This window comes from Callionymus lyra, chromosome 13 (genome assembly GCF_982586985.1).
Source record: "Callionymus lyra chromosome 13, fCalLyr1.hap1.1, whole genome shotgun sequence".
NCBI lineage: Eukaryota > Metazoa > Chordata > Actinopteri > Syngnathiformes > Callionymidae > Callionymus > Callionymus lyra.
In genome coordinates, this window is record NC_141830.1 from 5,549,342 (window position 1) to 5,564,770 (window position 15,429).

Sequence of the window (15,429 nt, forward strand, 5' to 3'; positions counted from 1 at the left end):
GTTTTTAACCCCATTTTTTATCTCCAGAAAAAACGAAGCATTTCCAGTGGGCGGGGCTTAAGCACATTTTCCAACGTAAATATTTCAATTAAAAGATAGTTTTGTACAAACAGACACGTGCCGATGTGTACAATAGAGGTCAGAGTTCAATTTAAAAGACACTTAAGTCGACACAGTGTCATGTATTAGGATGTATAGGTCATATTGAGGCTTTTCCTTGATTTTCTGGAACTCCTGTTGTGTTATCAGTGTTATCTTGACCTTTAAAGTATATACTTTGTTGAATATTGTTTTGATTGTTTAAGCGCTTTGTGACCCTGGTCTGGAAAAGCGCTATATAAATAAAAATTACTTACTTACTTACTTACATGAGGTATGATGACATGTGCAGCGTGACTCGGAATCAAAAACTCCTTAAACTTATTGGACCCGGTTCATTAAATTCAGTACGTTTGTGACACAATAAAGTATAGTGAACTGATCTGATCCAGACTTACACCCCAGCTCGGGCTCTGAGGTCTGTAGATCAGAATCTACTGATGGTTCCTGAACACGGTTCAGGACCAGAGGACAGAAATCCTTCCAGACTGTTGCTCCTAAGCTTTGGAACGATCTTCTCTCTCTCTTTGTGTTTGATGATCTACTGACTCCTTCAAGAAACATCTGTGTTTGATGATCTACTGACTCCTTCAAGAAACATCTGTGTTTGATGATCTACTGACTCCTTCAAGAAACATCTGTGTTTGATGATCTACTGACTCCTTCAAGAAACATCTGTGTTTGATGATCTACTGACTCCTTCAAGAAACATCTGTGTTTGATGATCTACTGACTCCTTCAAGAAACATCTGTGTTTGATGATCTACTGACTCCTTCAAGAAACATCTGTGTTTGATGATCTACTGACTCCTTTAAGAAACATCTTAAGATGTTTTTATTTTGGCTGATTAATCATCAGGGAGGGTACGGAGGATGTCACCAGGCAGAGGAGGAGAGAGATGCTTTTACACCTTGCTGGCGCAGATGTTCAGGATGACGCTATCCTGAGCAGATGCACGTCGGAATATGTGCGTAGGAAAGTACTGGAGGAGGAACGTGGATGAATTCTCGCTCGCACCCTGGAAGTTTGATCACGATGTGAAAGATCGGAGGAACAGCTGGCAGCCTTGTCTTTGACTGGAGGGAGGAAGGACGCAGAGACACTTCATCAAGTTGAGGGATTCAAGAAACCCAGCGGAAGGAAACAGAGAAGAGGATAGAGACAAGAAATACACTGATCATATGGGAAAAGACCCTAAAGGCCCATGTTAGATTAAAATTAGTATACACTATACGTATACGCCATACTTAAATTAATGCTAAAAGATAATCAAAATATAAAGTATAAATTACTCGTTTCATCTAAGAGCTTAAAAGTTTGACTACACATTTACAATCAACATTCCACTCCAGACTGATTCACACTGGTTCGAGGCAAGCTTGGACCAGAATTAGAGATACGACAGCGGTTATTTAAAACATCTGTTTATCTGCAAATCACACCTTAAATCATAGATCAAAGAACGAAGCAAGACACACCCAGTAAAGGGGGGCTAAAAGACGGAAACCCCCACCCGAGAACAGTTGAATGATGAGATTACAAGAAAACAAATTAGGATGTCTCTCAGTGGGGGGTCGGGACACAGGGAACTTGAAAGATCCATTTGGCCGGAAAGGGACGACCTCCCGGACCGGAAATTTGCCTTAAATATAGCGATGTTTCTACAGATTGGGGCCTTTTCTCCCGGGACTATTGACCTGTACAGTCGCCGGGACAAAGTGTGTCCAATCGATCGTAAAGCTTGTATTTTGTTTGACCTGAAGCGGCGAATAAACGACCCGTGACACACTCTTGATTGTTCATCTTGACGTTATGTTGCAGCGACGAAACGGACTCCTTGTTTTGAACGTTCACATCGAAAATGTGTGGGAAAAACTGAAATTAAAGAAGTGTTATTCATACATTCCTAAGGTGAAGATGAATTCGTACTCCTACACATCGAATCAAGTGTCACCAGTCAAAAGGAGCAGTCAAATGTGAGATCATTATTGGTCACAAAAGAAACTATGTAGAATCCATAGTGAAGGAGATGGAGAACCTCTTCTTGGAAAAAGACTTGGGAGTGCTCAAAATAGGGAAAAGTTTTTCATTGATCACAGAGAGGAAGGGTGAACAAAAATACCCAAAAGTGTTTCAGGGGGGTTGGAAAAGCAAACACAAAACAGATTAGCTTATATTATATATTATATTGACCAAACCGTAAAACCAGTGGCTCAGCCATTCAGACGTATAACAAACAGTGGAGAAGAAAATATATGAACTCATTGATATGGACCCACTCCATGGTTCAATCCAGTCGTAGTATTACCGAAAGCAGATGAAGACAAAAGGCTGTGTCTTGGTGTGCTAAAGAAGCAATCATAAGGGAAAGATTTCCAATATCTACTGTTGACAAAATACTCCAAGATCTGAACGGTTCAGCTATTTTTTAGTCGATTAGACTTGAAACGGGGGTTACCGTCAGTTGGAGATAAGCCTGAATCAAGGGAGATAACAACCTCTGCTGTACACACAGGTCTGTACAGATACACACGGTTAATATTTGATGTATCGTCAGCCAGTGAACAATACCAACATGAAATCACTAATGCTTTAGCTGGAGTTCAGAACATTTCAGATGATGTTATCGTACATGGCCCAGATCAAGAAACACATGACATGCGACTTGGAGCGGTCATGAAGCGGTTGACAAAATGTGGTCTAACTTTAAATCCAGAGAAATGTCGGTTCAACATTAACAGGTTGGTGTTCATGGGAATACTATTGACTATCTTAGGGTTGGTTACAGTAGCAGATTCATTTCACAATTTGCAACGTTGTCAGAACCACTGAGAAAACTAACTCGGAAAGACACACCCTTTAAATTTGGTCCGGAACAAAAGAAAGCTTTTCACGTTTTGAAAACCGAGTTAGCAAATACAGGTTCCCTTGCTTATTTTGATAAGAGAGCACCCACCAAGGTCATTGCCGATGCAAGTGCAGTAGGACTTGGTGCTGTAATGGTTCAGCAACAACATGGGGAAATGGTGCCTGTGTGCTATGTAAGTCTCATGCTATGTCTCAAATCGTATACTTGCGTACTCAAAGTTAGTATTTTTAGTGCGTAAGTGCCTCTCAATTCTTAGTATGCGAAATTTAGTGCTCCATGCACACTAAATTGTCACTAAAACGCCCACAAAACTGAGTATGGTTCGATGGACACTTTCTACACTAAACGACTCCATCTTAGTGACGTTGTAAACAGAAGTTACGTCATATATATATACATATACATACATATACATATTTATACATATATATATTCATATCCTTAAAGGTGTATTTTCAGCAGCAGTAGAAGGATAAACACGTCTTTGCTGCTGATACCAGCTTAAATATCTCGTGAATATTTCGTTTCTCATATTTTTTCTTTATTTCTTCTACCAAACTTGCAAAACGTGCTGCCAGCAGGTGGCGATAGCGTTCAAACAGCTGGTTGAAACCATCGTTAAATAGAAGTAGAAGAAGAAGCTGTGGCGTCAATTTCCTGTTAGTGTGTAGCAGCAGAGTTTGATTTGAGACATACTATCTGTGGAGAATTAGTTACTAGTTAGTATGTACACTATCCTGATGCATACTTATTTCTAGTGTACTAAGAGAAGTATGTGATTTGAGACACAGCATCAGTTGAACTGATTGTGAACAATCTGTGACGGAGAGAGAAGCTCTAGCTCTCGTATGCGAAGGACTTCATCGTTACATAAATGGCTGGAAGTTTGATCTTGTTACAGATCGTAAACCTTTAGAATGCATTTATAGTGAAGAATCCGTATTGAAAAAATGAAAACAGAACATTGCAGATTCATTGTCAAGGTTGTTAGATGAAACACCAACTCAAACACACACATGAACACGAGAAGAATGTGTGAGATTTGTCGCGGCGCCACGAGCTCTGACAACAAGGAGGTAGAAAGAGAATCAGCTAATGACACCGAACTCAGTCAAGTGTGTGAGGAACTCAAAACAGGTTAAAATGACAACTGCGAGGAAATTGCGCCGATCGTGAATGATATGTGTGTTCGCGGACAAATTGTGCTACGTGGAAATCGCATTGTGTTACCTTAAAGTTTGCGACCAATCGCTCCAGCACCTGAAGGTCACTTGGGAAAAGTTGGGACCAAACAACATTTGAACCTGGCGTGGATAAAGCAGCTGAAAATTTGTAAAGTTGTCACGGATGTCAGATTGTAGCAGATCCACCAGAACCATTGAGAACCACGGTACTACCAGATGATCCGTGGCAGGATGTGGTCATTGACTTGTTGGGACCACTTCCTTCAAATCATTCCATACTTGTTGTGGTAGAGTGTTTTAGTGGCTATTTTGAGTACGATATCATGACCTCGACTACAACAGAGAAAGTGATTGATAGTCTAGAATCTATTTTCAGTAGACATGGACCACTAGTAACATGTCAATCAGACAACGGACCACAATTCAGGTCGGAACTGTTGAATTCTGTGAGTAAAATGACATTCTACGTCTCAAAACAACGCCAAAATGGACGCAAAGCGAACGGTGAGGTGAACGTCAGAATGCTTCATTGATGAAAAGAATAAAAATTGCAGAGTAGAAACGTGAACCGAGAAAATATGTCACTGTTTCCCGGCGTGTGCTATGATAGTGAGACGTCAATAGAAGGGCAGGTCACTCAAAGGTTGATGAAGGGGACAAAGTTCTTGTGCAACAAGACAAAATAGATCAATTCTCTACACCATTTAAAACCATATCATATACAGTTGTGAGCAAAACTGGGAATGAAGTTGTGATCGAATCTCCAACAGGAGCGACATATAAAAGAAACACCCGTCAGGACACACAAAGGATCTGACAAATTGATGTTTGTAAATGATGGTGTGAATTTGTGTGATTTAAAAAAAAGGAATGTTTATTGGTTGATGTTGAAAATAATTGTCAGTTAAAAAGAAAATAGCATTTGTTGTTTGAATATGTTATGATCCACCAAATGTTATATTTTCACTGGAGAAGCAAAGCTGTTTTGAATGTATGAGTTTGTTTCCAAGAAAAAGGGGGATGTCATGTATTAGGGTGAACTATATATGGGAAGAAAATGTTTCCGCCTCCTCCCTCAGATATGAACGACCATCAGGACCACGACTATAAGCTGGTGCCACACAAAGACTTCACTTTGATCAGAGGAATACACGACCCAGAGCATGTGGACTTCATATACAATCTTGAGATCAGAAACTCCGACGTGTTCGTGGTCACATATCCAAAATCAGGTGAGGTTTCAAAGAAGAACATAAAGCAGTTTGAAATGTTTAACTCTTTTGGAAGTATATCAGTTCCATCACAATATTTATTAGTTGAATTTAACATTTTAAATGTTGCATTTTTATCGGCTTGTTGTATTTTTTAAAGGCATTGATTATGTGTTTGAATAGTTTCATTAAGTAATTACCAAATTGCATGGTTTAACTAGTCCTTATTGAATAATTCATTCATTCAATAATTTGTATATTAAAAAAAAGTTAAATTTATTTCGTTTTGATTTATGAACATTTTCATTGATTTTTTTATGCTACTTCCATGATCCCAAAAATAACATTTCTGTATTCAATTTATAAAAATGTGTACCCCTTAAACTTCAATATAAAATGTTGGTAAAATAGTGCAACTAGACAATAACCGTGTGGCTCTTTTCCTGTATTTATTTGCTGCTCATTTGATCAGAGAAAAACAATAATAAATCATTATTTAAAAAAAAAGAGTGGCTAATAAACAACCCTTCCATTTAAAATATAATATTTTCGATTTCAATTCTAAAAAGAATCTCTTCAAGCATTCATGCTCCTTTTTATTTATTTATTTTATTATAACTTTTTTAAGTTTCTAACCTTACAATATCTCTACAAGACGGTGCTGGTAGTATCTCTAATTTTGGCTTAAAGGTCTTGTTATTTCAGTCTCATCTTGTTTTTCTTTAAGTTCTCATGAAGACTCGAAACAAAGCCAGTGCAAGATCATATTCCGTTTATAGTATTTAAGTAAGAGGTTGATAACATATTGATCCATGTTCTTTGTCTTTATCTTTAGACTTAGATTGTGTAATTGTGTTCTTTCTCTTTATTTCTCTTCTTCTTATTTTATTTTGATTTATTTATTTTTTTTTTATTAAAAAATTGCTGTAATGTATTGGCTATTGGAAAAAAAAAACAATTTCCCAAAGGAGACCTCCTGAGGGATCAATAAAGTTTTACCTTACCTTACCTTACCTTACCTTACATATTTTAAATAACACCGAACTGTGACCGATGTGAAAATCTAAGTGAACAAAATCTATTCTGAATCTGAGAATCAACGCGAGGCGAAAGTCAAATGAATAATAAATCTTCCCAGCAAACAATACTGCTCCATACGTGAGGAACAACCTTGATGTATTTGATTGACACCCGCCTCGTGTCCTACAGGGACCATCTGGATGCAGCAGATTCTTCTGCTCATCGAGGCCAAGGGTGACGTTCAGGCCATCAACGGGAAGGACAAACTGTCAAACGCTGAGTTGATTCCGTGGCTGGAGTCGGCTGGCGACAGTCGGGCGTTCGCAGCAGCTCCCTCGCCCAGGTCAAGGGTCACTCATTTGCCCTTCCATCTGATGCCTGCTGCTCTGAGCCAGCGGAAGGGTAAGGTCAGTCATCGCCGTGACGATTCTCTCTTGTGAGACGTGAGATCTTTTCTTTTCCTTCTTTGTATGTCGTTATCAGTGCATGTTCCTGCATATTTAACTAATCAGTGATGAACTTTGAACCTGCAAAATTACTACTCATTTTTTAAGACTCTCCCGGCTGGAAGTTTAGACAAAGTTAGTCGATCATCGTTAAAATAATCATTACTATTAATGCTCTACGATGAGCAGCAAACACCACAGGACAGATAAACTGCTGCTGTAAGTAAGTATTTTTGTTTTGTACGGTGCCTTTAGCAGACCAGGGTCACAAACCCCTAAACAAGGAGTTTTCTGGAACTCCTGTTGTGTTCTCAGTTTTATCTTGACCTTTAAAGTATTTACTTTATTGAATATTGTTTTGATTGTTTAAGTGCTTTGTGACCCTGGTCTGGAAAAGCACTATATAAATAAAAATGACTTACTTACTTACTTAAAACAAAACAATACACAGTTAAAAATACATTAAAAAAATGCGTTAACAAATATATCAGCCCAGAGATTAAGAAAAAGCACCAAAAAAAGGTCTTAAGATGTTTCTTGAAGGAGTCGACTCTGGCTTCCAGATACGTTTTTACCTCAGAATATTGTGTAGCATTTTTACATAAAATAATGTTTGAACTACTAATTGTTCTCATAAAAGTCTGAAAAAACACTGACTGGACAAAAAAGCGAATGCTTTAAAAACAGCATTAAAAACCTTCTCTTCTGTGTGAAGCAGGTGCACATGTTAACGTTGTAGAAGGTCTCGACCATTGTTCAGAACCAGAGTTCGACTCCTTTGTTTCTCATGAATGAAAGAATAAACAAAAGACTGCGTTCTCTTGTCCTCAGAGTTTACTACACATGGTACATGTGCAGCAACACGATACCATGGGAATGTTTACTGCTCCAGTACTGGGCCCGTCCTCCGTCGCTCTCTCCTACGAGCAGACTGTTTCAACGGTGATATCTGGTGACCACACAGACGGTCTGGGTCGAGAGAGCTCTTTGTGGCGTCGATAAAAGGGTTGGAGCTCGACACACTATCCACAGCGACCATCACGTCATGTTCCCGCTGCCAGAGTTGTTCTCTGCTCGTCCACATGTGGCTCCACGCCCTTAGATCAGGAAGCGTTTCTACTCTTTGTCTCGTCGCCACAGGAAATATAACTTGCATCTTAAATCCCTGACATTAAAGTGACTTGGAGAGCAAGTCCCTACGTCCCTCTGACTCCATTTACGGTCAAAATAAAATTATAAAAATGACCTTTTAGAAATGTTTACGATGGCTATCTAACATAGTATTACTAGTTCATCTATACCGTATTTTCCGGACTATAAGTGGCTCCGGAGTATCTCCAGCCATAAAATGCATAATAAAGAAGGAAAAAACATATATAAGTCGCACTGGAGTATAAGTCGCATTTTTGGGGGACATTTCTTTGATAAAATCCAACACCAAGAACAGACATGTGATCTTGAAAGACAATTTAAAATAAAACTAGAGTCAACAACAGAATAATTGTACGTTACGTTACATGAAGTGAGAACCTGGTATGTTAACATAACATATGAAGAGTTATTCAGAGAACTATAGCATAAATAACTAACAAGTTTACCAAACCATCCGTGTAACTCCAAATAACTCTTCATCCTCGTGTCACTTTTAAACAACTAACTAACTCCGGAGGTAGAAGATGCTTCCTCTTCTACGTGGAAATGATCAACACAGGCCTAGAGCGCCCTCTGGTGGTTTAGTGTGAAAATAACATGTGAAATGATATACCGCTAATAATGTGTTAATAATTTCACACATAAGTCGCTCCAGAGTATAATCTCACCCCCGGACACACTAGGAAAAAAACTGCCACTTATAGTCCGGAGAATACGGTACATATAATTTGTTAAGGATCTTTGCTTTGAGGCCGCTTTCCTTACTTTCCCCTTTATCTAAGTGCTTTTATATCATATTTCCTAAATTTAATGTGTATGAAATGTAATATTAAAAAAAAAAAGTACCCTCATATTATCTATTTTTTTCATTTAATGTATTTTATTTAAAACTATATGAAATCTACAATGTTTTGTTCTAACTATAATAAAATATATCTTAAATGCTTTATTATTCAATCAAATTAAGACTAGAGCTTATTTTGTTTATTCATATTTTAAGTTTCCTCGTCATATTAAGTGCTTTATTTTTTGATTGACGGCCCTGAATAACAGTCACAGCATATAATGTGTAGAGCAGTGAAACAATTGAAACAGATGCTAGAGTTTAATTTTCAATGCTTTTGCGATCCACAAAGTATGGCAATATAAGTGTCAAACCCAGGGGCCAAGTATTGCCATACTTTTGGATTATAGATAAAGAGATAAAACTTCACTCTAATACTGTATCAATATTCAACAGCACTTTTTCCCCCTTTTTAAAAAAATATATTATTTCTGAAATCTGTGTAAAATGAAAACATTCAATCTCCTTTTTTAAGTTAAAGATGGTGTGCGATCTCGGCAAAGAAAAATAACTTTTATAGATAATGTTTAGGCATATTCGTCCTCAAATGTCCATCAGAGGCGACGAGGTGGAGATAGTGGACAACTATAAGTACCTCGGTGTGTGTCTGGACAGTAAACTGGTCCTGCAACACAGACCATGTGTATAAGAAGGTTCAGAGTAGACTGTACTTTCTGAGGAGGCTTCGATCATTTAACATCTGCAAGAAGCTCCTCTGCATGTTCTACCAGTCTGTGGTGGCCAGTGTTCTATGCTGTGGTGTGTTGGGGTGTAAATGTGTCCAAGAGGAGGTCAACAGGTCAACAGGTTGATCAGAAGCTCTGTGGTTGAAGCTGGACTCACTGGTGACAGTTGCTGAGAGGAGATCATTGAACAAACTACTGTCCATCATGGATGATGACAGTCATCCTCTCAACACTGTCATCAGTGAGCAGAGAAGCAGATGGAGCACGAATGCTCCTCCCATGATGCAACACTAATAGACTCAGGGACTCATTCATTCCTCGGGCTATTAGATTGTATAATTCTGAGTTTGGCATCATCAGATTCTTGCCAATACACACCCCTAATGTAGTGTCTTCTTGTATTAAATTAGATCTTATTATGAGTGGATGGTAATGTTTATATTACTATTGTGAATAGTTGAATCGTATTGTTCATTTTTAAGGAATGAATATACATTAATAAATCAAATGTTTTTTTTCACCCTGACCTTCATTCGACAGGTGATATACGTGGCCAGGAATCCCAAAGACGTCCTGGTGTCTTATTTCCACTTCCACAGAGTAGCCGTGATGCTGGAAACACCCAAGAGTTTCGAAGAGTTCTTTGACAAATTCATGAGCGGAGACGGTAAGAAATTAAACACAAATGCATCGTGACACTCGTGCCGCACAAAACAAGGGTAATTGAACACAACAACAAAACCCATTCATGCAAAGAATTACAAATAATAATTATAACAAGATTAAAACTGACAAAATAATACAAAACCCATTCATGCAAAGAATAACAAATAATAATTATAACAAGATTAAAACTGACAAAATAATACAAAACCCATTCATGCAAAGAATTACAAATAATAATTATAACAAGATTAAAACTGACAAAATAATACAAAACCCATTCATGCAAAGAATTAAACATAATAATTATAACAAGATTAAAACTGACAAAATAATACAAAACCCATTCATGCAAACAATTAAACATAATAATTATAACAAGATTAAAACTGACAAAATAATACAAAACCCATTCATGCAAACAATTAAAAATAATAATTATAACAAGATTAAAACTGACAAAATAATACAAAACCCATTCATGCAAAGAATTAAACATAATAATTATAACAAGATTAAAACTGACAAAATAATACAAAACCCATTCATGCAAACAATTAAAAATAATAATTATAACAAGATTAAAACTGACAAAATAATACAAAACCCATTCATGCAAACAATTAAAAATAATAATTATAACAAGATTAAAACTGACAAAATAATACAAAACCCATTCATGCAAACAATTAAAAATAATAATTATAACAAGATTAAAACTGACAAAATAATACAAAACCCATTCATGCAAACAATTAAAAATAATAATTATAACAAGATTAAAACTGACAAAATAATACAAAACCCATTCATGCAAAGAATTACAAATAATAATTATAACAAGATTAAAACTGACAAAATAATACAAAACCCATTCATGCAAAGAATTAAAACATAATAATTATAACAAGATTAAAACTTACAAAATAATACAAAACCCATTCATGCAAAGAATTACAAATAATAATTATAACAAGATTAAAACTGACAAAATAATACAAAACCCATTCATGCAAAGAATTAAACATAATAATTATAACAAGATTAAAACTGACAAAATAATACAAAACCCATTCATGCAAAGAATTAAACATAATAATTATAACAAGATTAAAACTGACAAAATAATACAAAACCCATTCATGCAAAGAATTACAAATAATAATTATAACAAGATTAAAACTGACAAAATAATACAAAACCCATTCATGCAAAGAATTAAAACATAATAATTATAACAAGATTAAAACTGACAAAATAATACAAAACCCTTTCATGCAAAGAATTAAACATAATAATTATAACAAGATTAAAACTGACAAAATAATACAAAACCCATTCATGCAAAGAATTAAACATAATAATTATAACAAGATTAAAACTGACAAAATAATACAAAACCCATTCATGCAAAGAATTAAACATAATAATTATAACAAGATTAAAACTGACAAAATAATACAAAACCCATTCATGCAAAGAATTAAAAATAATAATTATAACAAGATTAAAACTGACAAAATAATACAAAACCCATTCATGCAAAGAATTAAAAAATAATAATTATAACAAGATTAAAACTGACAAAATAATACAAAACCCATTCATGCAAAGAATTAAAAATAATAATTATAACAAGATTAAAACTGACAAAATAATACAAAACCCATTCATGCAAAGAATTAAAAATAATAATTATAACAAGATTAAAACTGACAAAATAATACAAAACCCATTCATGCAAAGAATTAAAAATAATAATTATAACAAGATTAAAACTGACAAAATAATACAAAACCCATTCATGCAAAGAATTAAAACATAATAATTATAACAAGATTAAAACTGACAAAATAATACAAAACCCATTCATGCAAAGAATTAAAACATAATAATTATAACAAGATTAAAACTGACAAAATAATACAAAACCCATTCATGCAAAGAATTAAAACATAATAATTATAACAAGATTAAAACTGACAAAATAATACAAAACCCATTCATGCAAAGAATTAAAACATAATAATTATAACAAGATTAAAACTGACAAAATAATACAAAACCCATTCATGCAAAGAATTAAAACATAATAATTATAACAAGATTAAAACTGACAAAATAATACAAAACCCATTCATGCAAAGAATTAAAAATAATAATTACAACAAGATTAAAACTGACAAAATAATACAAAACCCATTCATGCAAAGAATTAAAACATAATAATTATAACAAGATTAAAACTGACAAAATAATACAAAACCCATTCATGCAAAGAATTAAAAATAATAATTATAACAAGATTAAAACTGACAAAATAATACAAAACCCATTCATGCAAAGAATTAAAACATAATAATTATAACAAGATTAAAACTGACAAAATAATACAAAACCCATTCATGCAAAGAATTAAAACATAATAATTATAACAAGATTAAAACTGACAAAATAATACAAAACCCATTCATGCAAAGAATTAAACATAATAATTATAACAAGATTAAAACTGACAAAATAATACAAAACCCATTCATGCAAAGAATTAAAAATAATAATTAAAACAAGATTAAAACTGACAAAATAATACAAAACCCATTCATGCAAAGAATTAAAAATAATAATTAAAACAAGATTAAAACTGACAAAATAATACAAAACCCATTCATGCAAAGAATTAAAAATAATAATTATAACAAGATTAAAACTGACAAAATAATACAAAACCCATTCATGCAAAGAATTACAAATAATAATTATAACAAGATTAAAACTGACAAAATAATACAAAACCCATTCATGCAAAGAATTAAAAATAATAATTATAACAAGATTAAAACTGACAAAATAATACAAAACCCATTCATGCAAAGAATTAAAAATAATAATTATAACAAGATTAAAACTGACAAAATAATACAAAACCCATTCATGCAAAGAATTAAAACATAATAATTATAACAAGATTAAAACTGACAAAATAATACAAAACCCATTCATGCAAAGAATTACAAATAATAATTATAACAAGATTAAAACTGACAAAATAATACAAAACCCATTCATGCAAAGAATTAAAACATAATAATTATAACAAGATTAAAACTGACAAAATAATACAAAACCCATTCATGCAAAGAATTAAAAATAATAATTACAACAAGATTAAAACTGACAAAATAATACAAAACCCATTCATGCAAAGAATTAAAACATAATAATTATAACAAGATTAAAACTGACAAAATAATACAAAACCCATTCATGCAAAGAATTACAAATAATAATTATAACAAGATTAAAACTGACAAAATAATACAAAACCCATTCATGCAAAGAATTAAAACATAATAATTATAACAAGATTAAAACTGACAAAATAATACAAAACCCATTCATGCAAAGAATTAAAAATAATAATTATAACAAGATTAAAACTGACAAAATAATACAAAACCCATTCATGCAAAGAATTAAAACATAATAATTATAACAAGATTAAAACTGACAAAATAATACAAAACCCATTCATGCAAAGAATTAAAAATAATAATTACAACAAGATTAAAACTGACAAAATAAAACAAAACCCATTCATGCAAAGAATTAAAACATAATAATTATAACAAGATTAAAACTGACAAAATAATACAAAACCCATTCATGCAAAGAATTAAAAATAATAATTATAACAAGATTAAAACTGACAAAATAATACAAAACCCATTCATGCAAAGAATTAAAACATAATAATTATAACAAGATTAAAACTGACAAAATAATACAAAACCCATTCATGCAAAGAATTACAAATAATAATTATAACAAGATTAAAACTGACAAAATAATACAAAACCCATTCATGCAAAGAATTAAAAATTATAATTATAACAAGATTAAAACTGACAAAATAATACAAAACCCATTCATGCAAAGAATTAAAACATAATAATTATAACAAGATTAAAACTGACAAAATAATACAAAACCCATTCATGCAAAGAACTACAAATAATAATTAAAACAAGATTAAAACTGACAAAATAATACAAAACCCATTCATGCAAAGAATTAAAAATAACAATTATAACAAGATTAAAACTGACAAAATAATACAAAACCCATTCATGCAAACAATTAAAAATAATAATTATAACAAGATTAAAACTGACAAAATAATACAAAACCCATTCATGCAAAGAATTAAAAATAATAATTATAACAAGATTAAAACTGACAAAATAATACAAAACCCATTCATGCCAAGAATTAAAACATAATAATTATAACAAGATTAAAACTGACAAAATAATACAAAACCCATTCATGCAAAGAATTACAAATAATAATTATAACAAGATTAAAACTGACAAAATAATACAAAACCCATTCATGCAAAGAATTACAAATAATAATTATAACAAGATTAAAACTGACAAAATAATACAAAACCCATTCATGCAAAGAATTAAAAATAATAATTATAACAAGATTAAAACTGACAAAATAATACAAAACCCATTCATGCAAACAATTAAACATAATAATTATAACAAGATTAAAACTGACAAAATAATACAAAACCCATTCATGCAAAGAATTAAAACATAATAATTATAACAAGATTAAAACTGACAAAATAATACAAAACCCATTCATGCAAAGAATTAAAACATAATAATTATAACAAGATTAAAACTGACAAAATAATACAAAACCCATTCATGCCAAGAATTAAAACATAATAATTATAACAAGATTAAAACTGACAAAATAATACAAAACCCATTCATGCAAACAATTAAAAATAATAATTATAACAAGATTAAAACTGACAAAATAATACAAAACCCATTCATGCAAAGAATTACAAATAATAATTATAACAAGATTAAAACTGACAAAATAATACAAAACCCATTCATGCAAAGAATTAAAAATAATAATTATAACAAGATTAAAACTGACAAAATAATACAAAACCCATTCATGCAAAGAATTAAAAATAATAATTATAACAAGATTAAAACTGACAAAATAATACAAAACCCATTCATGCAAAGAATTAAAAATAATAATTATAACAAGATTAAAACTGACAAAATAATACAAAACCCATTCATGCAAAGAATTAAAACATAATAATTATAACAAGATTAAAACTGACAAAATAATACAAAACCCATTCATGCAAAGAATTAAAACATAATAATTATAACAAGATTAAAACTGACAAAATAATACAAAACCT

At 32.4% G+C, this 15,429-nt stretch overlaps 1 protein-coding gene across 1 annotated transcript in view; it reads left to right on the plus strand.

The window, feature by feature from the left end:
- The window catches only part of LOC148067038 (amine sulfotransferase-like), a 40,174-nt gene that overhangs the window by 402 nt on the left and 24,343 nt on the right, over window positions 1–15,429 (plus strand). The window contains exons 2-4 of the mRNA XM_087806515.1: window positions 5,233–5,385; window positions 6,574–6,791; window positions 10,053–10,179. Of these exons, the coding sequence (XP_087662641.1) occupies window positions 5,235–5,385; window positions 6,574–6,791; window positions 10,053–10,179 (496 nt within the window). The 5' untranslated portion in view covers window positions 5,233–5,234. The remainder of the gene's footprint in view (window positions 1–5,232; window positions 5,386–6,573; window positions 6,792–10,052; window positions 10,180–15,429) is intronic.